This window comes from Penicillium citrinum (assembly GCF_028827155.1).
Source record: "Penicillium citrinum strain IBT 23319 chromosome Unknown utg000001l:1.0-4955037.0:1.0-4956770.0, whole genome shotgun sequence".
NCBI lineage: Eukaryota > Fungi > Ascomycota > Eurotiomycetes > Eurotiales > Aspergillaceae > Penicillium > Penicillium citrinum.
The window spans coordinates 4,368,905-4,395,525 of NW_026622686.1; the positions used below are offsets into that span (position 1 = coordinate 4,368,905).

Sequence of the window (26,621 nt, forward strand, 5' to 3'; positions counted from 1 at the left end):
CTTCTTCTATATTGTAGTGGAGATTAATAGCCAGTAATTCATAAGAATTATGTGAGATAGGAAACTATAGAGAGACAAGGAAGCTATTATTTGCAAAAATACTTCACAGGTTTAACAACAGTATCCACCATGACCTTTCACAGTAGTCCTCATCACTGTCGCTTGAGATCCACTTGCATTGCCAACCAATGACTTGTCGTGCATATACATCAAGTAGTAGGGGAGAGCTCTGAGTTCGATCTGTTTTACCTTTAGAACATTGAAGGAGACTGACATATTCAGATCCCAGTTCTTCCACAAGTGCAAGCAGCATATCCCTTGGAAGAAGTGAGCGAGGCAGATCCCAAAGATTCTTATTAAGATCCTCCTCCAATACATTAGTAGAAAGTCCCTTATATTGCCAAGCCCGACGCAATAGCTGTAGACAATAGTGAAAATAGAGATATTGGGCTTTTGGTCGAAGCATCGCTCTAAACTTCAGTCGCTTGCCATCCAATTTTCGCCAAGTGATCCCGGTGTCAGTGAGGATTTCTTCGTCTAGCTGGTTCCACATAGGATCGATGATCTGTATCTTGCACTCCTGAGGAGTCCCCAAACCCCGCCTGATGGTTGCTGGAATGGCTGGTCTTTTTTCATTGTCAGGCACAATGACAAACTTGCCCGAATCGAAAGCTTCTGCGATATGATAGTGCATAACGAGTCCGTTGGAAGCAGCGCATAGACCAGAGCGCCAGAAGGGCTTTTGGAAGACAGAATTCATAATATCTTGCCCGTGCATTGAATCAAAGAGATTTACGGCCTCGAGTTCCCCGTCTTTTATCCAGTTACCAAGTACAGGACACCAAGAGAAATTATCCGTGGGATGTTGGGACCTGTACTTTTTCATAAGCCTGGTTTTAAAGCCCTTCTTATTACTTGAGAATAGGTGCATTTGAAGCTTCGTGGAGACCGAAGAGAAATATGTGGGAAAGGGGTGATGTTCTTTGATAGTAGCAGAATGACTAGACATCGACTGCGATTTCTCTTCAGATTTTTCTAGGTAGAGCTGTGCGTTCAAATTTGCCAAGATAGTTTTGACATTTTCCTGCTTGTACGCTTCCGCCCAGAACGAGCAAGAAGTTGAAATCATAGTGTCGAAATGGAAGTTTCTGGTATGACTCTCTCAATATACTCCAGAGATGCGATATTATATGACGAGTAGTCGAAGTGCATAAACGCTGTTTCAAGATGCAGATTGAAATACTTGGGGAACAATGGTAGGGGAAAAGATAAGTGATAAAGAACTGACAAGAAAGTCATCATATATTCCTCCAAATCTTACAATTCACCGTGTTCGGACTGAAATAGGCATATTCTCAATATATGCCCGTGGACTCGCTCGATACATTCATGGTCTTGGAGACTAAAAGGAGCCCGCTGAGCCCGAAAAAGGAAAGTCTATTCCTGTATGACCGAAGCAAATATCAGATAAACTAATATCAACAGTGTCGTTAATCTGACCAACACACCTTCATCTTTCAAAACAATAAAACTCATCGCGGGGTCTATAGAATCATGTAAATAGAGGACTACTGTATACTCGTAGTATAGCCAGCAGATCCCGGATACGGTAAAATATGGGTCCTATACCAAGCTACACACGTGACCTGCAGCGACGTCATCCCCGCGGAAAGGGAAGGCAACCATGCCAGGGTCTGCCAGTTCTGCAGGTCTGCCAGGCTCGGGCTTCTTGCCGACTGTTGTATGCAAGTCACAGTCGCCAGTCGCCAGCCGTATTTCTTCGTCACCCTCACAATGGCTACGAGGGTCTCGCGTTTGCGCTGGACAGTACCCCCAGCGGCATTGGCTGCCTATGGAACCGGAGAGTGGGCTCACTCCAACAGACACTTGCAGAAAGCCCACTTCTCTAATAGCTCGGTCCGCCAGGATTCCAATGCCAATGCCAATTCCAATTCTGAACCTCGAAGCTCTTCACCTCAGCATAGCGAGGAACATGGTGACCAGGCCTCCATTTGGCTGAATATCGTTCATAAGTTTGATGAGATCAAGCATAACGTTGTGCCGGGAGAGTGGGGAGACATTCGCAATAATATTACAAACCTGATCGTCCCCGATTGGGCTCGATTGCTACCTGCAACAGCCCAAAAATTACAGCGAGAGTTATCCCTGGCGCCCGGATCATTGGCAGATGAGATCTGGAAGGAATCACAAGACCCTGACATCAACCCGGAGATTTTACAGGATGCAAGTGTGCGGGTCAGTGATAAGCTCTGTGCGGAGGAACTCGCCTTCAGAAAGAAGAGACAAAAGCACGCAGTGAATGCTCTGGCGTCCTATCTTAATATTCCAGCAGAGGACATCCACCCTGACGATGTACCTGTGATTGCCATGTGTGGTTCGGGAGGTGGACTGCGTGCACTAGTTGCGGGCACGGGATCGTATCTGGCTGCGCAAGAGGAGGGCCTATGGGACTGCGTAACATACACGGCTGGAGTTAGTGGCAGCTGCTGGCTCCAAACTCTCTACCATTCTTCTGTCTCCGGTCGCAACTTCAATAAACTGGTTGATCACCTGAAAAGTCGACTCGGGGTTCACATCGCCTTCCCACCGACCGCATTGGACCTTCTTACAACAGCACCGACTAACAAATTCTTACTTAGTGGTCTAGTGGAAAAATTGAAGGGCGACCCGGGTGCGGATTTCGGGCTTGTTGATATCTACGGATTACTACTTGCTGCCAGACTATTGGTTCCACGTGGCGAGTTGGGAGTGTCAGATCAGGATTTCAAAATCTCGAATCAAAAGGCATACCTGAAGGATGGCGAACATCCACTCCCTATTTACACTGCCGTGCGACACGAGATCCCCGGTATTATGGAGGCAGCCGATGGTCCTAAGCCTGTGCCCGAAGACCTCATGCGGGAAGCTAAGAAGGAGTCCTGGTTCCAATGGTTCGAATTTACTCCATATGAATTCTTCTGCGAGGAGCTCAATGCTGGAATTCCAACTTGGGCACTCGGAAGGCATTTCAATGAAGGTCATAACGAAGTTCCCGAGAGGAACTATCCATTGCCCGAGACCAGAGTTCCAGAATTGATGGGAATCTGGGGAAGTGCATTCTGCGCGACGCTGTCTCACTACTACAAGGAGGTTCGACCTTTGGTTAAAAGCCTCGCCGGATTTGGTGGAATCGATTCTCTCATCCAGGGCAAAAACCAAGACTTGATCCGAGTGCATCCAATCGACCCTGCTGCTATCCCCAACTATGTAATGGGCATGAAAGGCCAACTCCCAGCGTCTTGTCCCGAGTCTATGTTCCGCAGCAGTCATCTCCGTCTAATGGATGCTGGAATGAGCAACAATCTGCCTATCTATCCACTGATTCGCCCAGGCAGAGACGTCGATGTGATTGTTGCTTTTGATGCCTCTGCAGACATCAAGCAGGAGAACTGGCTCTCTGTCGTCGATGGATACGCCCGTCAGCGTGGTATAAAGGGCTGGCCAGTCGGTGCCGGATGGCCCAAGGCAAGCGAAAGCTTGGAGGAAACTGAAAAAGCTCTCCGTGAGTCGCAGAACATGACGGAGCAGCAAATCAAGGAGAAAATGGCCGACGCACAGAGCCACAGTCCATCTCCCTCAACTGAATCGACCAAGGCCTCAGATTCAGATCTGGGCTACTGTAATGTTTGGGTGGGAACTAAAGAAGAACGAATTAGCGAGGATGAGCCTCCCCCATCAAAGCGTCTCTTCTACGATGACCACGCAAAAGATCACTCTGATTCAGAGTTCCACCTCATGCAGCCAGAAGCTGGTATAGCCGTCGTCTATTTCCCTCTACTTCCCAACCCTTCAGCACCAGACGTTCCTCCTACCCCGAAAACCCGACCTCTTTCAGCCGTTGAATCAATGAAGCAGAATGAAATTGGTACGAGGGATCCTGCGGAGCCATTAGCTCCAAAACCAAGCACGATAGATCCGGACGTTTCGGATTTCCTATCTACATGGAACTTCATCTACACGCCTGAGCAGATTGATTCAGTGATGGGATTAGCTAGAGCTAATTTCAACCAGGGCAAGGAGCAGACTCGTCGTGTTGTTCGGGCTGTTTATGAGCGGAAGAAGAGTGATCGATTGCGGAAGGAAGAAGAGGAGGCTCGTGGGAAATTGGAGGGATTTGTGCCTCTGTGATCATTGATTCGAGCTTACAGAGGATCATTCTGAATGGCGTTGAATGTACCTTTTTTTTTTTTGCGATGTTTACTATTTTTTTTAGAGTGTATGACAAGGCATGGAGTAGCCGGATCAGCATACGTAGATGCATATATCAGTCAACCCCCAACCCTGGGGATTTCCTATTTTCTTTTTTGAATTTCAAAATTGATTGATTTACTGGATTGCCTTTCAGCGAATATAACACTAGTCGTCCTACTAGCATGACACATTGACAGGTCGTTTATAAAGATCATGATGGTCACATAAGCCACTTAGCCCGATGATGACTTCTTGTCATCAGATCCAGCTTTATCCTCAGAATCATTCCCATTCTTCCCAAAATAAGATCTTACCCCTTCACCCTCAAAATCCCCATTGCCCTCCTGGTCTTTCTTCCTAGTCTTCCCCTTCTGTGCGCGCCCTTCATCGTCTGTGGTCGTTGACCGCGCTTCATCATCCGTACCAGCCAAACTCACATCTTTACTTTCATCCGTCTGTTTTCGCAGCCCTAATTGTCGTTGAAGCTCATGTAAGGAACCGGCTCCAACAGCCAACAACCCAGATCCTTCTTTGTTAGCGGATTTCTTCTGCGGTTCCTGGTTCTCCTTTTTCTTTGTGTCTTCTGGTTCTGCTTCTTGGCCTCTCCAATCAGCAGCTTCACTTTCATGAATAGGTTCTCCAGGTTTAGGTTCACTAATTGGTCTTCCACTCGTCGGGGCAGCCTCTATCTTCGTATTATCTTCCGGTGAAGGGTATCGCCAGACTAACTTGAGCTTTTCGAATGCACGAATGCCCTTTTTCGCGCTGCCTTTAATCCCGTCCATTGCTTCCCAATCTAGTTCGAAGACCCCTGAGTCATGCTCATTGCCACCTTCAAAGTAGGCGTTATACCAGACGTGCGCAACGGATGTCACCATTGCAAATCCTGTATATGAAGCTTTGCTGCGGCGCTCGAGATCGATGTTTACATCGGAGCCTGGAACAATCAGAGGTTTCTTGGGCCGGAAAATGGCGGCCGTTGAAGCATTATTCGTAGTCGTTCGGCGAGAGAGATTTTGACTAGCGGTGGGAGTTGGAGTCGAGGTTGTAGTGGAGGTATCCGATTGAGAGGCCATTGGTGACCATGTAGATGATGCTGCTGGTGTTGGTGGAATGGAGCTTTGGGGAGATTTATCATCCTTAGTCTCGTCTACCTTTGGCGAGTTGATTCCTGTTCCACTGCTGGCATCCTCGATGACAGTACGTTCACTGCGGTGGAAGAGATGTATGCATTTGATCTTCTTCCCTTCATCCTCGTATCCTTGTACTGCGACCTTCACACCATCGCGCAGTCCCCATATGTGCACCTCGAGGATTTCAACTGGTCGCTCCACATATTGCTTGCCTAGCTGGTTTGCCCATCGGTCGATATAATCCACGTATCGTAGCTGACTGGGTATACTGACACCATTTCCAAACCCGACTCGCATGCGTCGATCGGTGAATCGCTGCAGGGCATCTTCTTTCTTCCATCCTTCCTGGCTGATTAAGTATGCAGTTGCGATCGAGCCGCTGCGACCTTTACCAGCCTTGCAATGCACGACGGCGACTCGCTGCTCATCGCTTTTCATCCCATGCTCTGTATCATCCAGTCTATGTAGCCAATTCCGCATGCTGCCCATAATATTCGGTATCAATGCAAATGGCGGTGGGTGGTGGTCTGGCCAAGGAAAATGATGAATCCGGCCATACACCTCTGAATCGGGATACCCCGTGCCCTCGGCGCGAAATTCCCATATACACCAATTCTCGCCATGTTTCGAGTCGAGGAAATTCACGAGAGAGTCGAGTGGGTTGCGGTATGCGCGTTGAGGGTAGTTTGCGGATGGACCTGATGTTGCGATGACTAGGAACGGCAGTGTCAGTGTTTTGGATGTCCACCCACGGTCGCATCGCGGTCACATACTATTATCTGTAACATAGCAAAGATCTAAACCAGCTTCGGGGTGCTGTTGTCTTGGGCCAGCAACAATCTGGCGAAGAATTGAGGTCTGCGATGCGGAGTTGCGCATTAGCGTATCTGGTCATCACGCGTCAAGATCGGGGATAGGGACACACCATTCTGCGAGATAATAGACTCGCAGTATTTGTATATAATCGTCAGGACATGAAGTCAATGCAAATGTACAAATGTCTAAAGGGAGGAGGAAGTTGAATACAATCGAAATCCCCGAAAAGCTGAAGTTGGCTTGAGGCGCAGTCAAATGATGTCACCGCTAAACAACGCTAGTTCACTTTCCGACTAGCAACAATCGACTAAATATTACATAGTCGTGCATCGAATATAGAGTAAATAAAGATGGTCAAGATAATTGGGTATGTTAAATGGCGAAGTGATGTATATTCTGTATTGTACAATATGTGCAATAGTAAACCTCATCGAGGTCTTTTAAGGAGCGTCATGAATATTTAAAAACCAGAGTTATCCCACCTGTGAACGCCAGTCATTAAGGAGAGACACGAATTCAAATCCGTAGATTCAGAGAAAAGCTTTACAGCCATTACGTGAAAAAAGGGCTTGGCCAACGCATGGCACCCCTTCCATGTGGAAATCAAAAGAAGACAAGAAGCAGCCCAGATACACTAGTGCAAGACTAGTAGATAAAGGTTTAAGCCACTCCGTAGAAAGTGTCAGGCTTGATCTGGAAACGTGTGGTAGACTTGGTGACATTGACATTTCCAGATTGCCAGAAGTCCTGACGGTATTGGCCATCCATCTTGGCCCAGTGGTGTTGAACCCAGATGTTGTAGTTGGGGTCATTCAAAGGCCGGACCTGCGCAGTGATGTTCTTGTCGGCGCATACAGTCACGTTGGAAGACACGCCCTGGCAATGGGTACTGAAGCCGGGGCTGTTCTCTGATTTGGGAGCAGAGATATCGAAACGCCAGGCGACGCCACCAGGGGATCCTTGAATTTCGAGATCATTGGACTTGTAGACCGCAGGGGCACCCTGAGGAGCGGCGGTGGTCAGGCTCAAAGTGGAGAGCAGGACGGGGAGGAGTGCTGTCAATTGCATGGTGATGTGATGTGATGTGAATATTATGGATTACTAGTGAAAATAGTAATATGATATACAATGAAGTAGAATGGTGTGAGAGAATCAAGGATGAGGATGAGAAGAATGAAGTATGAAGTTATAACTAAGTCCAGCCAAGTCGAGGGGGGGCGAGTCCTTGGCAAAATCCACCGACCTCCCCCGTTTTTTTTTTTACTTTCTTTCTTTCTTCAACCTCTCCAACAGCCTCTCCTCTTTTTTCTCTTCTTTCTTGGCTCCACTAAAACCTGCCGATCCTTTCAGGGGATATCGATCGGCAACGCACGCCAATCCTTCTCCAGTATTCACAATTCCCACTTACACGCACACTCTACCTGAATGCATTCGTTGTCTGATATCCGGTCTTGGGTCTCACGGTCTGACAAGTCCAAGCCAAAGATCGTCATCTAGGCACGTTTCATGTCACTTCCGAGTATTTTTAGTTGGAATAATGGGTGGACCCTTGCAAGGAACCGTTGGTTCGAGAGTGGGGAGTACGAAAGAACTGGCCGTGGATAAAACATCCAGAGGCCGGCTAAAAGGCCATGGTTCTTTCAAACTGCGAACCACGGAGGTCTTGGTGTTTCAATGGGCTGAGAGTCCAGTCTTGAGATGATAATATACATGCTACAAACTACTTACACTAGTATACATATTTGATCGAGTGATGGGCCTCGTACTAGATTCCTTCCTTGGTAGAGTGCGACGGGTGGATCATCGGTGCCTGATCTATCATGCACATTTCCACCGCCACCCTGCCTTCACCCCGGCCAGAACTTGATGAGAGATACAATACTGCATGTACTGTGCGAGCCTGCAGACTGCAATCTGCAGTCTCCAACCTCGTGCATATGGTGCCGCATCCCCCTTGAGACCCGATAGATTGGGCTGTGGATCCGATCGTACACGGAGGCGGAGCTTTTTCTTGCCTCTCTCATTAAGATCCATCTAATCGGTCTATCTTGCGTATTTCTCCGATACGCAGATACTCCCCAGTTCATCCCGCTTTCTGTGCCTCGAGGGCTTCGAGTCGTTCGCGTTGTCTCCGCCGTCTTCTGCGTGTGGCCTGGGAAGGCTTTGGTTCCCTAGTCCACACTGGCCTGGCCGGCTCGACCGGCTCGACCGGCTCGGGCTGTGGTGGTAATTGAGCGCTGGGGTGATATCGCAGCCGTATAGCATCCGGATCAACAGACTTTAGGCAAATCTCTTGAATGTACGACTGTGTACTGTAGCTTAGAGTGAGATTGCGCTGTTCCATGTCTTGGAGATACATCCAAGCCGATTTGAAACTACCCGCGTCGAGACACATCCGGATCGCAAATTCGAAAGTCTCGCTGCTCGGAAGAATACCGAGAGATGTCATTTCCTTAAGCAGATACATGCCTTCATTGGTTTTTCCGGCTCGTCGGCAAATGTTGATCAGTGTATTGTAGAGCGCAAGTGTTGCGCCTCCTGGACAGACTGTGTATAGTTCACGGTAGAGCTGTAGGGCGTCATTGGCACTAGTCGGATGGTGTCTGGACTCATTTTTCCAAGCCTTGACAATGACTTCGACAGCACCGATGGGAACAGATCGTCGGTCGTTACTCAATTTTTTGAGCTTTTCCCATACTTCCCATGGATCAATTTGCCCTTTGATAATATAATTATACAGCAGCCCCATAGTGCTGCTCCGAGGCTCCAGTCCAGCTTCATGCATCGTACAAAGCTCCTCCAATGCGGCAGGGAGATCTCCCTCTGTCCCACTGATTAGATGAGCCAGGACGAGACGGTCGTGATCCTCAGACCTTGGCTGGTAACCGGATTTGCGGAGATAATGAAACGCGGCCCGGCCCAGTTCGGGATCGCCAAATTTCGCCGCCACATACATTGTCTTCGAGCAGGTATCTTCCGACGGGTGAAGGTAACCTAAATTCACTCTTCGTTCCCAAATGTAGCGTGTTAATTCGTGGTGTCGACCTTCACTCGCCTTGCAAAGGACATGAGACCAGACTTGATGCGTAAGTTCATGGCCTTGCTCAACACGTCTTCGCACGAGACGGTATACTTGTTCAAATTCGTTATGATCACACAGGATGTAAACGATCAAACTGTGTAACCACCTCTCGACCTGAATATTCTTGCGCTCCATCGCTTCAAGTTGTTCCAAGGCTTTCTCAAACTGGTTCTCTCGCATGAAACCAGCTACCACAAAGTGCCAACCTGCTGGGCTGAGAGGTAGCCACCGATCTCGAAGCTGATTGAGGACTTTCTGGCGAAGGAAATAATCGGGATGCACAGCAAGAGCCTGAATTGTATCAGATGGTATCAGCAAGCCATACTAGACTGGACAATAATCAATTCGTGCGCTTACCTGGAGAGCAGCATGAAGTGTACCCGAATCCATCGCAATATTATTTGAATCCATTTCATTCAACAGCCTTTGCACAGCTACCGATGACCCAAACGTATAATCACAGTTTGCCAATATCAACGCCTTGTAGTGCCGAGCAGTTGGTTTAATCTTACGATCTCGTATCAAGACTCGGAAGAAACGCTCCGCGTCACCGATTCTAGGATTCCTGGCCATATCCTCCTGCAGCTTCCTTTCCAAGAATGAGGTTGGCAGACTTTCGTACAACCCCGGTGTTGCAGGGTTCTGCATGGCCTCCTTGTAAAGACGTTGTAACTCCTTTTCTCTTCTATCGTCGAGCATATCGGTCGTTGAGGGATATTGTTTGAAGTCCTCTTCCGACAGTGTTTCGGGATTGGCGACTGTTTCGTTGCTGGTGGGGGAGGAGAAGGTAACGTTTGACGAGGATGAAGGGTAGGGATTGGCTATCTTATGGCCGCCAGAGTGGTCGCTTGTGTAGCATCTTCGCGACGAGCTCTGTGCTGGGTGGGTGACTGCTGGCGTAAATACCCCCGAGCTCTGTTGCTTCGTTCGTAGGAATAATGAGGGACCATTGAGAGACCGAGCGGTAAATGAAGGACATAAAGAGTACCACAGCCCATCAAGGACCAGAGTACGCCGAGACATGTCCACTTCCACTTGTTTGCGCTGACAACTAATTGTCGTCAATTCGCCGCGGCGGGAAATATTGCGATAACACGTGACTGATAACAGTGCCAATGGGGAGTTCCCAATGGTATGTATGCATGTACAGTATTTAGTAATTTACGACCAAGATTAAATAGAAAAATAGAAAAAAAGAAGGAAGGCAAATATACTGAAGGTCGGGGATTTCTAATTCGTTTAATTTGGAGGTCATAAATTCAACCGCAATAACCCAGATCCCACGGTAAAATACAGAGCCAGATATACGCCGCGGCCATGCTCGACCAAAACTGTCCAACCGGACCTCTCTGTCCCCGAGCGACCTTACCCACTCCGCCTCCTCCAGGGTATCTCGTGTGTCAAGTTCATCCTAGCCATGCAAGGTCATGTGTAGAGTGCTTCATACGTTATGGCCACCACGTCCCCGACCTCGACCGCGCCCGCCACGACCACCACCACGGCCGCGACCACGTTCGCCGTCTCGGCCACGGTGGCCTCGGTTCTGTGGTTGATTCTGTTGCTGCTCCTTGACGAGCTCAATGATTTCTTCAGGGACGCGGAGGTATTTGATCTAGCGAGAAGGGGATTGGTGAGTTATATGGACATGGGGTGTGTGCGATGGTGAACATACGTTGTTACCACGAATGTAAACTTCAGGTAGACGGAAGAACTTGTCACCCTCAGGACTGGTCTGGACCACTTCTCGCAGAATCAAGTTCATCCAATTATCACAGGTCACTAGGTGACCGTTCAAAGTCTCGCCGTTCTTAAGCTCCACCAGCATGGGGTGGCCCTGTGCAGCCGTCAAAAGGCCGAGAGGAAGCTGTGAGGCAGAAGGGTAAGCCTGTAGTCTCTAATGGTAATAAGATGAGTGATACGGGGCATACCATCGTGAAATGCGATAGAAGAAGTGGATGTCGCAAAGAGGGGAGGGGCGGAGTGGTGCGCAGCCGATATTCTGAGTGGGTAGGTGGTAATGCACCGATTTTCGACCCGACTCGAGAAAGGATAGAGTCGAAGAAGACCGATAGAAGGTCTCGGTCAATGCTTGAGGGTCGTTGGCGGGATTCAATGGGTGCGATTGAGCTCCGCAGGCAGCTGTGACGAAGGCCTGAATCCGGAAAAAAAGGATCTGCCGAGATCTGCCAACTTCAGACTGAGACACCAGATCTACTTACAACTGACTACGATATGTATATACATATTACCACGTAGATCGGTCCAATCTGCGTAATGGACTTGATAGTACCCTCATTATTAATTAAAATCTAGACATCCATGTTTTATTTTGAATCAATCGGGGTAATAATGATAGTTTTCTTGCACCTTTAGTACTAATCTACCAAATTGGCCACTTTCTGCGATATCTGCACCTTACCCCGAGAACAGCAAATATTGTCTTCAAGGTTACTTACCAGATATGAGCGAAAGTTTGTCACGATTAATTGATTTGTATCCCAAGTTTCATTTAAAAAAAAGAAAGCTATTTCATCAGATTCCAGGACTCCCATTGTTATAAATTACATACTTGGTACGAAAGACCAGGGACTTAGGTAAAGCGCCTATCAGGCAAGGCAAGTTCAGATCTTTGGACGTTTTGCTGCCTCTGCTCCGTTGTCTTCTTCCTCGTCTTCGTCATCGGAGACAGCGAGCTTACGCTTTCCTCGTCCACTGCTGGAAGCTTCTGTAGTCTCCTCTTCGGCATCTGGTAAGCGTCCCTCGAGGGCAGAAAGTGTAATCTCATAGCCTTCCTCGACGTTTCGCACCGTGTCGTCCAATTTTTCCACCCGGTCGGTCAGATCTAGTTCATCGAGCAATTCCTTGTGCTTTTTGTAAAGACGCTGCTTGGTGAGCATACGCCACCAGTAGTATCGGCGGTCATTGGGGTTTTCGGCCTTGGACTTCTTTATCAATAATCGCGCAAGGTTGGTACCCCCGGCTAGTCGATGACTCTTGGGGATTTGGCTTAGTAGGTACATCTCTAGGATGTGCGCAAACTGGGTTGCTTCGATCTTGAAGGCCGTGCGGATGTCGCGAAGGGTATCGGAGGGAATCAGGGCAGCAGTGGGAACCACTGTCGGTCGTTTCTTGCCAGAGTAAATCTCGTTCGGGTCAGGGTTCAGATTCACGTTATGCTTAAGGAATTCCGGTCGCAGCAGGCAGAAGTCAGCAGAGTCTCGGAGAGCATCAAATGCCTCATTCGGATCTTCCACCGTCAATTCCACAATTGTAGGATCCGCCAGACAGAACGCATGGATAGTTGTGTAAAGATGGGTACCGTGGCCGGAGCGGTGATGCGAGGGAAGGACAAGGAATTGCGCGATACGAAGTCGGGCTGGAAGCTCCGAGATCTTGATCTCGGGCAAGGGGAATGCGCCATCCTTGACGGTTGGACTTTCTGATCGGTCTCGCTGGTAAAGCCAGTATCGGTAGGTTGTAGCGTATCCAACGATTGAGTAGGAAGATGCCGTTGGTGTTGGCGGTACCACTTTTTCATAACTGCGACAGTCAGTTTCAGGACCAATATTCCAGAACATAGGTCAATCTTACACAAAGAACACTGTCCACCGCTCCAGGCTCCATTCGGGATCATCTGTATCCAAGGGCGTGCCAGCTTCGATGAAAAGTGAGACTAGGACCTGCGCACGGTCTAGAATCTTTTGTACCGCTGGATCTGCAAGAGATCCTGCCCAGATCTCGTAGTTCCTTTCGTCGACATTATAGCTATAGACCAGTTTCCCAGGTGGGGTGAAATCCTTCGCGTCTGGGTCTTCTTGGATATTCTTCTCGTACTCCGGGAGATTGATCAAGGACTCTGTAGCAGCAAATTTGTTAGCTTAGAGCCGCATTAGTCATAGCGAGGAATCTTCGATTCAAACTGACCCTCGGGAACGAATGGCTTGAGAGCTCCGAGGAGATCTGTCGCGGTTGTATCATCGACTGCCTTGAATCGTTCATCGTAGGATATGTGGACATGAGGACGGAGGTCGTGAGCGGCAAATCGCAAGCGGATTACCAAGCCTTTATAACCGAAGATTTGCTCATCGTCACCAAAGATCGGGTAGGTGAATTGGGGATGGAAGGTGGAAAGAGTCTTAGGCTTGGTGTCGCCTGGCTGCACGACCGTAATATGGAGCGCATCATTGGCGTCGCATGACCCTGGATCAATTAGCTATCACTTTAAGGGATGATGTAAAAAGCAGAGCTTTCTCAATGCGCTTACAGTCTTCGCCAATTGCCATGTTGGATATGAGTGAGGAAATGATGCAGAGAGGAGCTGGAGATGACAAGATCCAACTGAGCCGCGCGACGCGTCCGAAGCTCGTATTACCTAATCGGGACTAGCGGTAGAAGTATAGAAATCATTAATTTCTTCATTTCTCTCATTCCTACATTAATATTCTTGTCTCCTCTTCTTATGAAAAGGACCAGTAATGAACAGTAAAACTGGAACTCGCTTGTTTGCATTGGAAGTTCTATATGCCATTAACGCTTTCAACGATGAAATCTAATCCCCAAGCCAAATTCATCTATGCCGCCAATACTATGTTTCTAGACAAGCTCCACTTGATTTGCTTGCGAGTATAGACGCCTTTTATTTTCCCTAGACACTTTGATCTTTGGAATCAACTCCATGGCTCGCCGAATTCCCATAGTCCCTCCTATTGTCGAAAGTGTCTCAACCACCCACTCGTGGACGTTGTCCGGGGCACCAGCCGCGCTGCCAGCTATGGTCAATGGAAATAGTAGCATGAAAACCCCATTTAGCGGTGGTAATTTCAGGCATCCAGAACATGGGTATCCATTTCCGAGAACAACACCCATTTGGCTGGCAGCTCCGGCGCATATATTGACTGATATGCGTGAAATCGTATCAAGTGCTCGCTGTCGCTGTTGCAAAGTTCTCAATGTTGGAATAGTGTTCGTCGCTAGATAGCCCATGATTATCTCGTTTACTAGTATTCGTCCCCAGAAATAGTGGTTGAGAATTCTCGAAGGCCACACCTCTTCGTAGATGATGTATTTGCCATCAAAGCCGTGTTGGATATCTTGGGACTCGCCAATGGTGAAGGCCCAGTTGTTAGGGAGATTCTTCTCCCATTTATCTAATTCCCTGTCAAATTCAAATATTAACCGGGTCGTGGTCTCGGTATCCTGGTTGGGATCACAGCGAATAGTATGGTGTAGTCGTGTGAAGCGAATGAGAATGTCCACCAGATCAACTGCAGGCCGTTCGTCAGGATCGACCGAAGACAAGTTCTCTGGAGCCCAGTTCAGCAGATCTAGGGGAAGTTTTCCTGGGGCCAAGAACTGTCTAATCACGCAAAGAAACAGATATTGTAACCGTGCACGGCTCTCGATGTATAGAACCTCGCTAAAACTATCTTGCTTAAGCAGAGCCGCCATGCCGTCCAAATGTACGACCCAAGAATCGAGTTGACTTGATGGACAGCACACCATCTGAAGGGATGCTTGTTAATAGTCGTACCAATGAAAGATCATAAGTGGTCACACATACCTCGAACAAGCTAAGGATCGTAATTATCTTGAAAATCAAGACAGGATTGGACAGATGCGGGCTCCCCACAGCAGATCGCACAATATTAATGGCTGTCAAATACTTTTCTCTTGCGACTATCAAAAGCGATTGGTCACTGATCACGTTAGACATAGCAGCTAGTCCTACTGCTATGATGGCGTCTCGAAGAGGTAACTCGTTTGTGACGGATGCCATCAACGGCGACTTGTCTAAATCAGAAATTTGGAGGGCAGTCGGGCTATTTGCCACCTTCTGTATTGAATTGCCAAAACGATTAAAGAAAAACCTCAGTCCTTGATTTTCCAGACTGGAAGGCATCGCGGAGGGCATCACAGGAATAAAGAACACTTCTGGCTTTGTCTGAACTATAAGACCTGACCAGGATGCCTTCGACTTAGATCGAGACCTCTGCTGTTTCGCTGATGAGGACTCACCTAGCAGCTTACGGCGAGCTTCCGCTTTAGACCGGGCTGCAGTAGTTCGTTGAACCGTTTTGTCGTTCTCGTCACGGAATAGAAGAGACGGAATATCACGATAGCCACCGCAAGTCTTCCCCGCTCTTCTGCATTGCGAACAGACCGGCTCAATTCGATCGCACTATTATGAGAAGTAAATTTAAGAGCTGGTCAACTGCAGCGACAGAGCGAGAAGAAAAGTCTGCAGAAAACCATGAAGATGAATTTAACGCTTCGCATACCTTGATTCTTCTAATTCGACAACTCTCGCAATTTTTGCTCGGACGACCATAGAAAGGCATGGCTTTTTGAATGGAAATATGGTAAGGGTCATTACACAGGGATTTCTTCAGGGTCAAAAGGGGTAAAAGAATCGTGATATTGCTCGATTTTGTAAATTGCGTCGTTGGAGCATAGCCTAGTGGCTGGCGGGTCGCCCATAGATCGACCAACTCCACCTACCTAATGGAGTATCTGATTCGTATATGGGGTCAGTCCATGGCTGTCAGCAATGCAGCAACTTCCAATTTGTGTTGAGTTTGGAAATGGAACATCTTGATATGATCGTGGCTTATAACCTTGTCGTCGTCCCAGAAAGACGCCTGAGTACGTAATTGCGCTGGGAATCGGGATGTCGGCACGCCGTGAACCGATGCCCGCAATGATGCCCTAAGACTTGGCCGTTCCACGGCTACGTTGTTTATGAACGTTGAGATTAAACAAAGAAAGTCTGAGCAGCAGCAGTCTCTGATAATGGGTTCGATTCTTCTTATAAAGACAGAGACTTGGGATGGTTTCAAAAATTCAATATCTCCGTCAGACAATTCCCGTGTTCCATTTCATCTAGTCACGATTGAATTATGGCATTGGTGATAAGATCTGTTCAAAATACGTGAAGCTCTGTCCGAGTCTCTTTATAATTTGAATTCCTCCCTCTCAGTTGCTATAGTTACAGCGGCATTTTATGGCATTGCTTTTGTTCTCACATCGATCCAATGCGTTCGACACAAATCATGGGGTTGGTTTACTATGGTGGTGGCAGCTGCAAGTATGGATAAATCATTCTAATTCCTCTTGCTATTGATAGAGTGACTTGAAGTGCTGCCCAGCCAATTATAGGTATCATTGACTTAGCATGCATGCTAGCAAAATGATCAGTGGAAGCTGATGTGTCTCAACTGTCATTGCGTTTCTTCTTCAGCTGGTAGGCGCAGTGATGCTCTCGTCCGTTGACTCGGATGATCTTGACATGTCTGAAAAGATGGATACAGGGAAGTATATCGCCATGGCCCGTGTTATCATTCAGCTCATCGCATTCGGCATTTTCTCCGTGGCTGCTGTTCGATTCAATTTTACTTTCAAATTATTTTCAAGTCCGATCAATGAGCGGTTTGAGACTTCTGGGAAGAAAACGTATCATGTTGATGGCGTTGTAAAGAAAAAGCATTGGCCAGCCTTAGTGAGAGTGACCAACTTCTCTACACTGATGATTCTGGTAAGGAAAGAGAAAACTTTGAGTATTTCTTAGAGAGAGACTTAGTTGTCTGTTGACAGGTTCGATCGATTTACCGTCTGGTTGAATTCACAGAAGGAAACCCTGGCTACACGAATACCTACTCATGAGTGGGACATGTACGTTTTCGATGCATGGGTGATCTTCCCATGTGCTGCTTACATCTATAAATTGGCATTTCTCGTCTAGTGTCTACTGCTTAAAGGCTTTTGTAACGCTTCCAATCTAGGTTAGCAGATGAGATCATTTGCTAGGTTTAAAATAAACAGCTTATTACATCGAGAATGGTGCATGAATAAATGTAGCCAGCAGACATTGATTCAATGAAGGTCAATCCAATCGGGCGTAGCCATCAAACTAGGGAATTTTGACAGGTCTCATGCATGCCAGTGGTATACTTCATGAGATATGTACGGAGTCTAAAGATCTGGCGATCTCAAACGGCTAATACTAAAAATAGACACACTAGTAGCACAGAAGAAAACTGCTTGGTCAATCGAAGCATATCCATACAAGCAATTGCATGAATCAATGGTTTCCAAAGGTTAATGTGCTGTGATTATTACGTTGTCTATGAGGGAGATTGTACCATGGCAAGTGCCAAATGCTGCCTGTACCCCGGGTGGAGGGAGGCCAAATCATCCAATACAACTTCGGGTATCCCATAGAGTATAGCGCATTGACAATGTTGGACAAGGGAGTTCCATAAACAACCAGGGCATTCAATGCATGCAACAAGACAAACCTTAAAGTATATTCCAATGTAAACCAATTCTTTTTGTCGGGCACAGAAGAGTATCATATCATGAACACTGTATATATAACTACTTGGAAATTGTGCATGTTTTGGTCCAAAAGGAGCGGGCGGTGCCTGGCCCGCGTGGGTCCTGGGAAAGTCAACTCCCCTTCCAATCTCGAAACCTGCCAACATTGAACTGCCAACCTCGACTACTACTCTTCTTCACCCCTTTCTGTGACCAATAATAGAGGCTCTTTGTGAGCTAGACTGGAATTCAATAATTTGCCCGGGTTGGCACGATGATTGATTACCTGTAGAGCCAGCACACGTGCGAAGCTCTTCGGAAAAGGCCAACATGGAGGGACTCTTCACTTTGCTCGTTCTGAGCATTGTGATGGCAATTACGTGAGATCTGCCTGTCGCTTGGATATAAAGGAGAAGGGAAGAGTCAAGGATCGAATTCAAATTAGCTAACAGTTGATATCCTACTAGATCATTTGTCGTCGGTTCATTCCCTCTCGCTTTTACATTGTCCCCCTCCCAACTACGATTGATTTCCTCGATTGGTATGGGTGTATTGGTCGGGACATCCTTGATCGTTATTATTCCAGAAGGCATCGAAACCCTTTATAGCGCAAATACCGTGGCTAAGAAAAGCCTCAATGCCCGCACGACTGCCGTAGAATGGCAGCCACAAAACCTCCCCATCGCGGGAAACCCGACGCTCAACGACGATAGCGAGTCTCAAACTTCACCTTCTACTACCCCCGTTTCATTTCTATCACTCAACGATGCGGACCATGCGGCACCTCTGGTCGACCGAGACCAGGTTTCAATCGAATCGGAAGACCTCCGAACTCGCAAAGAGGACTCATCTAGTGACAAATCAAGCATGGAAGAAAAAGAAGAGGAAGAAGAGCATGAAAGCTCACCGCATGCTTGGATTGGCATCGCGCTCGTTAGCGGATTTATTTTGATGTATCTGATCGATAAACTGCCGGAATTCGCATCCCCAACTAAACCCGAGCGACAACCGTACCATATCTCTCTTGATAATCTGGGCTCTGGTCTGCGGCGCAACTCTTCGCCTATCCGTGATGGAGGCCTCTTGGACGCCGGACAAAGTTCTCGGCGTGGCCACAGCTTCGCAACCACAACAGGCCTGGTGATCCACGCCGCGGCTGATGGTATCGCATTGGGCGCTTCGAGCTCGGATAGGGGGCTAAGCTTCATCATTTTCTTGGCTATCATGGTGCACAAAGCCCCGGCATCCTTTGGCCTGACGTCGATTCTGCTAAAGCAGGGATTGTCTAGCCGGACTGCTAGGGCGCATCTACTCGTCTTCAGTTTGGCTGCACCCGTTGGTGCCCTAGCGACTTTCCTTTTTGCACAAATGATGGGATCCTCCAGCAGTGACGAGGCAGCTGCTCAGTGGCGCACGGGAATGCTTCTGCTTTTCTCGGGCGGTACCTTTTTGTAAGTGAAGTTGCTTCTGTCAACTGGCAGTATGATCTATACTAACACAACAGTCTAGGTATGTTGCGATGCACACAATGCAAGAGAATGGACCTGGATCATCTTCACGAACTCTTCCTCTGAATGGCTACGGTGATGCTAGAGAACAGAGCGGAGAAGAGAAGTCGATGCGAGACTTGATTGCTTCCGTACTTGGCATGATTTTACCACTCTTCTTGCAGATTGGACATGCCCATTAGGCCCGTCGCTTCTTATACTACTACCGATGTTTTGAATCATGATCGCTTTTCATCTGCGCCATGATAGCACCCAGCTCATCACCGCGGAACACTGATGTTTTCATTTCCCCTCTAATCTTACAATTCCTCGTCTTTTCATCTTTTTCTTTTTCTGTTACGTTTGTCATACTCTTTTTTTTCGCTTAAACTTTATGCAGCTGGATGGATGTCGGGAGAGCATATACCCTTTGTTTGGCATCTGTTGCAAGATATACCTCTGGAAGAGATTGGCTTTTTCTGTTTCTTTTCTTTTTATTATTGACCCTGATGGAGAGCATAGCTTCTCAACCAGACCACGGGGGACTCGAGATGTGTCACTATCACTAGACTTGTATAATTGGAGCATGTTGGTCATTGCGTTGTAACTTCCACGATCACATCGACGTAGCGTGACGTTGTCTTCATGCCTTCATTCTTCTCCCTTCCCCTCCCGTTCTTAGGTATAAAGGCCGGAACAGACCCCCCTCTTCCCCCCAGGATTCGGTGCGAGGTGATTCCTTGCTCACCTTCATATCATGATCATTCATCTGGGTGATGAAAAATGTCGTCAGTCTCGTCAGTCTGAATCATCCTCGCCTGATAGGTTCGATCCATGGTCGGCGGCAACGTGCCGACCGACCATCCACGGACTCGGAGCGGTTCATACAATATACATAGATCCGGAAATCTGAGACGTGAGAGATTGAAAGGTACCGTGGGGGCCGTGAAAGGGCGCTTGCAGTTGGGTACTCTGTATACGGAGTGCATCCAGTACAATTTGCGACGTCCGGCGGCAGTCCGCAGAGTTCGGGTGCCTCCCTGATGCCTGAGCCAGGGATGGTTTGCCTCGATCTCTTCTTTTCTGATTGAAGAAGATTAGAGCAATCTCAGGTGGTGGCCATCTTCGTTTGCCTCTTCTTTTCGAAGCCAGCCTGAGCCCCCACCTTGTGGAGAAGAATGAACCGAAGGAGGGAAGATCGAAGTGTTTCAAAGTGGAGAAAACGGGGGGGAGCTTGGCGGCTTTGTCAGTCACGAACAATTCAACTTCCTCTTCTTCTTCTCTTCTCTGTTCGAAAAGGAAAGGAAAAAAGGGACTCTTTCTTGAAACTTCCCGTTTTTACTCAAATCAACAAGGGTTATACAAGAGAAGAGAAAGAAAAGAAAAGAAAAAAGGTCCGAGTCTACCGGTTTATTTTATCGACTCCCCTTTGCCAGCCTCCTCTCTCTCTCTCGTCTTTCGTTCTCCCCTCCTACCGCCTACCAACCTTTTTCGGCCTTCAGCTCGATGCTCACCTTTGCGACGGGCTCTCTCTCGCTCTCGCTCCCTCTGTGAAATACCTTTTGGGTTGATATATATATACTATAGAGTCCTTGGGTTGTTTTTCTTTCTCAATATATTCCTCTGAAAAGCAAGCCATGGACTCGGATACCGGACTGGGCCTGGATGGCATGGACGACTCGATGTCCTCAACTTTGTCCGATCAACTAGAATCGCATCCTCATCCTCAACCTTCGACTCGTGATTCCATGTCTAGTTTTACCAGTACACCTACACGATCCCTCAGTACGACCAAAAAGAATGTCACCTCCCTCCCTGCTAATCTGCTCCCCTCGGCTCCCGCTTCACCTCCGACGCCCGCGCCAAGTCCGACACCTCATCAGCGTCCCCCGAACTGGCTTTCATCGGATGAAGAAGAGAATACTTTTCTACTCAACTTGCGAATTCACTTTAGTACACTATCAAATGCTCGCAAACAGAAACTCCTAGAGGGGATATTGGACGTATGCGACAGCCAACAACTCAGTTTCGTTTCTAGTTATGTTGGCCCGCGACTAAGAAAGGATCCGTTTCTCGTCTTTCCAAATGAGTTATGTTTAAGGGTAAGATATGCATTCGCAGGATACTTTCAGGAGGCCCTGTATCATATCTTGTTTGTCGGGGAGCAGAAAGCAAGAGAAACAGGGAGTTAGAAGCCATACTAACAGACTCATCAATAGGTTCTCTCCTTTATCGATGACCCCAAAACATTAGCCCGATCATCACAAGTGTCAAGACGCTGGCGAGAGTTACTAAATGATGATATTACTTGGAAGAATCTATGCGAAAAGCACGCCTATTCAGTCCGACGGATCTCCGACGAGGACGAGATGATGGAACCAACCACTCCCCGTTCTGTCGAGTTGCAGTCCGATTCTGACACACACACAAACATCAACACCAACATTCACACCCACGATCACTCCCATTCCCATTCTCTTTCCCATTCTCTTTCTCAGTCGCATGCTTTGAATCGTCGTCTGACCGCCTCCAATGAGCCTCCCGTCGAAGACACCCCCCGGACTTCCCCGCACTTTGTCCGGCGAGTGGCTCCCACCACCGACGACTTTCTCGGCACGACGACGGAGAACTCGTCCCATCTCCTACAGATCTCAGTTTAAACAAAAATACATGGTTGAATCTGCTTGGAACAAGGGTGGTCGCTGCACTCAGCGGCATATCACCCCTGACCAGGGTGTGGTGACTAGTCTCCATCTCACCCCCAAGTATATTGTCGTGGCTCTTGACAACGCCAAAATCCATGTCTACGATACTAATGGTGATAACCAAAAAACCCTCCAAGGCCACGTGATGGGAGTCTGGGCCATGGTTCCTTGGGACGACATTCTGGTTAGCGGTGGATGCGATCGAGAAGTTCGCGTATGGAACATGGCAACTGGGTAAGTCATCGATCGGGTCTCACCGACCCTGACTAAAGAGAGAAAAAAAATGAAAATGAAAATAAAGAAAAAAAAAGCAGACAACTAACATTTACTATTCAGGGCGGGGATTCATTTGCTTCGAGGTCACACATCGACGGTCAGATGCTTAAAAATGTCTGATCGCAATACCGCCATTTCAGGGTCCCGAGACACGACCCTGCGTATTTGGGATCTGGCCACGGGGACCTGTCGCAATATACTTCTTGGGCACCAGGCCAGTGTACGATGTCTCGCAATCCATGGCGATCTCGTCGTCTCGGGTAGCTACGATACGACGGCCCGAATTTGGAATATTTCCCAAGGTCGATGCCTTCGAACTCTATCGGGTCATTTTAGCCAAATCTACGCCATTGCTTTTGATGGCCGGCGTATCGCAACCGGAAGTTTAGATACTAGTGTTCGGATCTGGGATCCGAATTCTGGCCAGTGTCAGGCTATACTGCAAGGTCATACATCTCTGGTAGGACAACTGCAGATGCGTGGAGACACATTGGTTACAGGCGGTTCGGACGGCTCGGTTCGCGTGTGGTCCCTGACGAAGATGGCACCTATTCATCGACTGGCTGCTCATGACAATAGTGTCACCAGTCTTCAATATGATAATACTCGAATCGTCAGTGGTGGTAGCGATGGCCGGGTCAAGGTTTGGAATTTACAATCTGGCCAACTACTGCGTGAACTCTCGTCTCCAGCAGAAGCCGTTTGGAGGGTTGCTTTTGAAGAGGAAAAGGCTGTGATTATGGCAAGTCGGTCGGGACGCACTGTAATGGAAGTAAGTAGCCCGCTATACGTCGCGGTTTTTGTGTTTTGTGCATGTTGTTAACCATCACTCAGGTTTGGTCCTTCGCCCCTCCACCAGATGAATGTGATGATTCCGTGGCCATCGAAAGTGCATCCAGCACACCGGGTATTGGCTCCACCGATGACACTGACCTTGATATCCATTCACGTCATCGAACACTCTTTTCAGACCCTCCACCAACTATCTCGAGCAGTGACGCCGATCAACCGATGACCGACGCACCCTCTTAACTTCATACTACCCATCAAATCTTTCATATATAGCGTGCCATCTTAACGACCACGGATATCCATTTTCTTTCATATTAAGCGCCGAGGATTTTTCCAAACTCATTCAATCTTTTATATCTTTGAAGCATGTTTCTTTCAATGAACCTCAAGTGTCCTACCAAGGGTCCAAGCAGTTGCATATCTGGTGTTACACATCCACATCCATTTCCATCCTTTCTTGTCCCTTGATTCTCTTTTTTGATCATAATCTTTTTAACTCAATTCTATTGGTTCGAGTTGTGTCGAGAGACTTATTGAAGGTTCTGGAGTTTGTTAGGGAGGTTGGCTTAGGCGGTTGTTTTCTATGAGCATTCGACTGGATCATTTCAGGGTGATACCAGTTTTCAGATGATACCTGAAGAATTTGATTTATAATATGAAATCTACTAAGCAGGGACTGTGGTAGTTGAATTAGCGACGTAGAACAAAGCGAGGTCACGGTTAATAATATCGATTTCATAGGAATGAGAACTTCTTATGTCATTCTATGCTCAGAGTCAACTTAATTCAATGAATAGACCGCTGCGTTATGTCGCGTGCTTCAGTGAGTACCCTCATGTCCGTTATCTGCTAAGTCAAATTCGATTGTGTCAGGTAAGGGCTGAGGAATCGATGCATGATGATCACTCTCTTCGTTCATTCCAAGTCCGGTCAAAAACGTTGATGGATCGTTGAGCTAGAGTACGGTGAGAAAGTTATAAGTCAAGACCCTCGACGAAATCGATACACTGTACATACCAGATGGAACAATATCTAATGCCTTGACTGAGATATTCAATGGCTGTTGAAGCATGTAAATGGCACCTTGAGCAATATCGCCAGCAACGAGAGGTCTGTATCACCAATTAGATATAAATTCCAAGTAATTCCCTTCAAAGAAATGCCAAACAGGCAATTTAAACATACTCATAACCCTCAATAAACGCATCGTACATTTTCTTATCATGACCCACACGAAGCGAGTGGAAATTCGTCGCAACGACACCAGGACGAAGGGCAAGGACTCGAATATCAGTCCCACTGAGCTCGTTTCGAAGGGCATTCGTAAATGCCTCTTGACATGCTTTGTTGGCATGGTAAACTGCTTCTCCTGGGAAAGGAGGGACTTCGAGGCCTGTTATGGATGTTATGTTTAGGATTGTACCCGCTTTATGGTTCATCATTGAGTGATTCAAGACGGAGTGTGTCGTGAACATGTAGCCGTTGATATTGGTGTTGTTCATTGTCGTGATTTCGGATGGGTTTAGGTCGGAAAATATCTTGGGTGCACCGATAGCTAGACCCGCCTGACTCGAACTGTTTAGTTCGAATCCTGTGTGGGGATGAGTTTGTTACGGGCCTCTGAAGTACTTACGTTGTTGATGAGAATGTCGATATGTCCGACCTCTTGAATTGAAGATGTAACTGCCGCGTCGACTTCTTCGTAATTACCGACATCGACGGCACGGTAGGTGATCTTTGCATCGCCCTTGACTGCTAATTTTTCCTTTAACTGACAGAGTTTGTCCTATTCTTGGATGTGAGAAAGTCCGTGATTAATAGTTTGAACATGTTTATGGTGTAATTACCTCTGATCGCGAAAAGAGAATGACGTTGGCGCCGGCTTCAACTAAAGAAGAGGCAATCGCTTCTCCAATGCCCATGGAAGCACCTGTCTATCAATGGAATTAATGTGGGTATTATTGCGGATGGGCGCTGTTTTGACATACCAAAAGCGCAACTTTCCCTTGAAGTGACATGTTGACTTGGATTACAGGTTAGTTATTGCAGGATGGAAAGAAATGGACAGTTGAGAGGATGATGAGTAGTAAAAAAGTGGAATAAAGGTGAGGGTTGAAGGTTTGAAGTAGAATATAAAGTAGATTGTAGAGCACTGCTGACCAATCCAGTCGAGCGGTTAATTTAGAATTGTGCCCTAATGATGTCATGGAGAGTATATAGTTAGATCGTGACTGTGGCATAGTACATTCATGGCCAATTTAGAAACAGAGCAATAAATCCAAACCAAGAATAATATCATTTACTCATGGGTAAATCACAGCAATTTGGCATTTCGCAGCCTATCGAATGCCCTATACCAAGAATCCTTGGTGGTAAGCTCCTTATCGAACCCGAGAGCCTTCGCTTTTCCCAAGTCTAGATGGCGATCAAAATCCATGATACACATGACTCTCCCTCTCATTTCAGAATCGCAAATGCTTTTGTATATGATGTCCCCTCGAAGGCCACGCTCTCCACAGTACCTTTGGAACTCCGCCCAATGACTATCAATATACTGACGTGGGATCACAGATTCTTTGCTCGGACCCGTTCCCTTAAGACCAAAATAAGCTGTAAGTATTGGCCAACGATTCGACCAGGACAGCGGGATTGTATTATCTCCAATATTGAACGTTTGGCCATTCACCTTTTCTCGTGGCTGGAATGAGGCGAAGATACAGAATTGGGCGATTAAATCTTGGTTGCTATCGGTTGATAGTAGATTCCATCCAGCTTCGGTTCCGGTGAAGGAAACCTCGGCTCCAGGGCCTTCTATTTCTCGGTAGAAGGAAAGAAATGCCCCAGTGTTTCGAGCAATACAATTAGTATTCCCAAATGGGGCGACGCCAATCTGTTTGGAAGTTAGTTCAAATGATAGATCAGTTGGGAATAGGTACTCCGTACAATGGTATCAGGTCTCACTTCACACCAAGACCATGATTTCCCGGCAGAAATCTCTTTCAGCAAGTCTATCTGATGGTAGTAGAAGAGATCGTTTGCGAATTTATCAGGAATGCGTGGCAGGGATTCCCTAAGGGGGGCTTGTCCACGGAAAGGAAAATCCTGCCCCAGCAGCACACCATAGGCCTACCCACAGCGTCAATAATACTGAAACAAATACGGCGAGCTATTTAGCACTGGGAAAGTCTTATACCTTGGTACCTGTGATCAAAGTAACAAATTGTAGATTTGAAGAAAGTTTCTCAATTGTTTGTACCGCAGCCCGGAGCATTTCTCTGTTCATATGGCATTCTTCAGGGCCATTCTGACTTTCGCGGTAAGCTATGACATATGTTAGTTCTGGTTATCGAAGTCAACATAAGTTGTAGAGGCTACCTTACCAGCGTAGTAGGCATGACTGACCGTCTCTATGGAAGAGAGCTTTTCGGAGAGAACTTTTTGCAAAGAATCATCATCCTCGACAAGAAGGTCAACGCCTGACACCAATTGTAGACGATTCCCATAATCATGAGGCCATTGTGCATCCTTCAACATAAATTTGCGGTTGGCGACAGCTGTCACTTTCTCAAATGCGCCATTTGATGGATAACCGGAAAGCAATTGGTTTACCAATGCCCAGCCATTTATTCCCGAACAGCCAAAGACAATTGCGTGACGTTTCTGGATTATTGTCATAGCGAGAGGCAACTTTGCAGATATAGACACTCCTGGGAGGTGGGAAAGTAAAATAAATTACCAAGGTGCTCAGGGTACAAATTTGATTCAG

The 26,621-nt window shown here is 47.3% G+C and overlaps 12 protein-coding genes across 12 annotated transcripts; 3 read left to right on the top strand and 9 right to left on the bottom strand.

Annotated features, from left to right (window-relative positions):
* Nucleotides 1-111: 111 nt before the first annotated feature.
* N7469_001650 (uncharacterized protein) lies at nt 112-760 on the bottom strand (the record flags this gene model as incomplete). The annotated part of the gene is made up of 2 exons (XM_056640570.1): nt 112-240; nt 275-760. 2 exons carry the CDS (start codon nt 758-760, stop codon nt 112-114), a joined length of 615 nt encoding a protein of 204 aa, XP_056506327.1.
* Nucleotides 761-1,794: 1,034 nt separating this feature from the next.
* N7469_001651 (putative phospholipase A2 (PlaA)) lies at nt 1,795-4,188 on the top strand (the record flags this gene model as incomplete). The annotated part of the gene is made up of 1 exon (XM_056640571.1): nt 1,795-4,188. The coding sequence occupies one exon, from the start codon at nt 1,795-1,797 to the stop codon at nt 4,186-4,188; it is 2,394 nt and encodes a 797-aa protein (XP_056506328.1).
* A 296-nt stretch (nt 4,189-4,484) lies between these two features.
* On the bottom strand, nt 4,485-6,263 carry N7469_001652 (putative phosphatidylinositol-3,4,5-trisphosphate 3-phosphatase; the record flags this gene model as incomplete). Its single annotated transcript, XM_056640572.1, has 2 exons — nt 4,485-6,097; nt 6,158-6,263. The coding sequence occupies 2 exons, from the start codon at nt 6,261-6,263 to the stop codon at nt 4,485-4,487; spliced, it is 1,719 nt and encodes a 572-aa protein (XP_056506329.1).
* A 597-nt stretch (nt 6,264-6,860) lies between these two features.
* N7469_001653 (uncharacterized protein) lies at nt 6,861-7,268 on the bottom strand (the record flags this gene model as incomplete). The annotated part of the gene is made up of 1 exon (XM_056640573.1): nt 6,861-7,268. The coding sequence occupies one exon, from the start codon at nt 7,266-7,268 to the stop codon at nt 6,861-6,863; it is 408 nt and encodes a 135-aa protein (XP_056506330.1).
* A 1,015-nt stretch (nt 7,269-8,283) lies between these two features.
* N7469_001654 (pentatricopeptide repeat protein) lies at nt 8,284-10,305 on the bottom strand (the record flags this gene model as incomplete). The annotated part of the gene is made up of 2 exons (XM_056640574.1): nt 8,284-9,573; nt 9,640-10,305. The coding sequence occupies 2 exons, from the start codon at nt 10,303-10,305 to the stop codon at nt 8,284-8,286; spliced, it is 1,956 nt and encodes a 651-aa protein (XP_056506331.1).
* A 418-nt stretch (nt 10,306-10,723) lies between these two features.
* Nucleotides 10,724-11,213, bottom strand: N7469_001655 (U6 snRNA-associated Sm-like protein LSm4; the record flags this gene model as incomplete). Its single annotated transcript, XM_056640575.1, has 3 exons — nt 10,724-10,894; nt 10,955-11,146; nt 11,211-11,213. 3 exons carry the CDS (start codon nt 11,211-11,213, stop codon nt 10,724-10,726), a joined length of 366 nt encoding a protein of 121 aa, XP_056506332.1.
* Nucleotides 11,214-11,903: 690 nt separating this feature from the next.
* Nucleotides 11,904-13,565, bottom strand: hat1 (histone acetyltransferase catalytic subunit HAT1; the record flags this gene model as incomplete). The annotated part of the gene is made up of 4 exons (XM_056640576.1): nt 11,904-12,822; nt 12,874-13,138; nt 13,207-13,482; nt 13,547-13,565. 4 exons carry the CDS (start codon nt 13,563-13,565, stop codon nt 11,904-11,906), a joined length of 1,479 nt encoding a protein of 492 aa, XP_056506333.1.
* Nucleotides 13,566-13,875: 310 nt separating this feature from the next.
* N7469_001657 (Zn(II)2Cys6 transcription factor domain-containing protein) lies at nt 13,876-15,776 on the bottom strand (the record flags this gene model as incomplete). Its single annotated transcript, XM_056640577.1, has 3 exons — nt 13,876-14,784; nt 14,843-15,460; nt 15,561-15,776. Coding segments are annotated over 3 exons (1,743 nt in total), but the record flags the coding sequence as incomplete, so codon positions are not given.
* A 2,149-nt stretch (nt 15,777-17,925) lies between these two features.
* N7469_001658 (Mn(2+) transporter ATX2) lies at nt 17,926-19,285 on the top strand (the record flags this gene model as incomplete). Its single annotated transcript, XM_056640578.1, has 3 exons — nt 17,926-17,975; nt 18,063-19,046; nt 19,105-19,285. The coding sequence occupies 3 exons, from the start codon at nt 17,926-17,928 to the stop codon at nt 19,283-19,285; spliced, it is 1,215 nt and encodes a 404-aa protein (XP_056506335.1).
* Nucleotides 19,286-20,719: 1,434 nt separating this feature from the next.
* Nucleotides 20,720-23,095, top strand: N7469_001659 (F-box/WD repeat-containing protein; the record flags this gene model as incomplete). The annotated part of the gene is made up of 5 exons (XM_056640579.1): nt 20,720-21,184; nt 21,302-21,736; nt 21,795-22,021; nt 22,124-22,835; nt 22,898-23,095. 5 exons carry the CDS (start codon nt 20,720-20,722, stop codon nt 23,093-23,095), a joined length of 2,037 nt encoding a protein of 678 aa, XP_056506336.1.
* Nucleotides 23,096-23,757: 662 nt separating this feature from the next.
* On the bottom strand, nt 23,758-24,873 carry N7469_001660 (SDR family oxidoreductase; the record flags this gene model as incomplete). Its single annotated transcript, XM_056640580.1, has 6 exons — nt 23,758-23,810; nt 23,873-23,967; nt 24,041-24,420; nt 24,489-24,641; nt 24,703-24,789; nt 24,844-24,873. The coding sequence occupies 6 exons, from the start codon at nt 24,871-24,873 to the stop codon at nt 23,758-23,760; spliced, it is 798 nt and encodes a 265-aa protein (XP_056506337.1).
* Nucleotides 24,874-26,042: 1,169 nt separating this feature from the next.
* Nucleotides 26,043-26,530, bottom strand: N7469_001661 (uncharacterized protein; the record flags this gene model as incomplete). Its single annotated transcript, XM_056640581.1, has 2 exons — nt 26,043-26,176; nt 26,236-26,530. 2 exons carry the CDS (start codon nt 26,528-26,530, stop codon nt 26,043-26,045), a joined length of 429 nt encoding a protein of 142 aa, XP_056506338.1.
* Between the last annotated feature and the right edge of the window lie 91 nt (nt 26,531-26,621).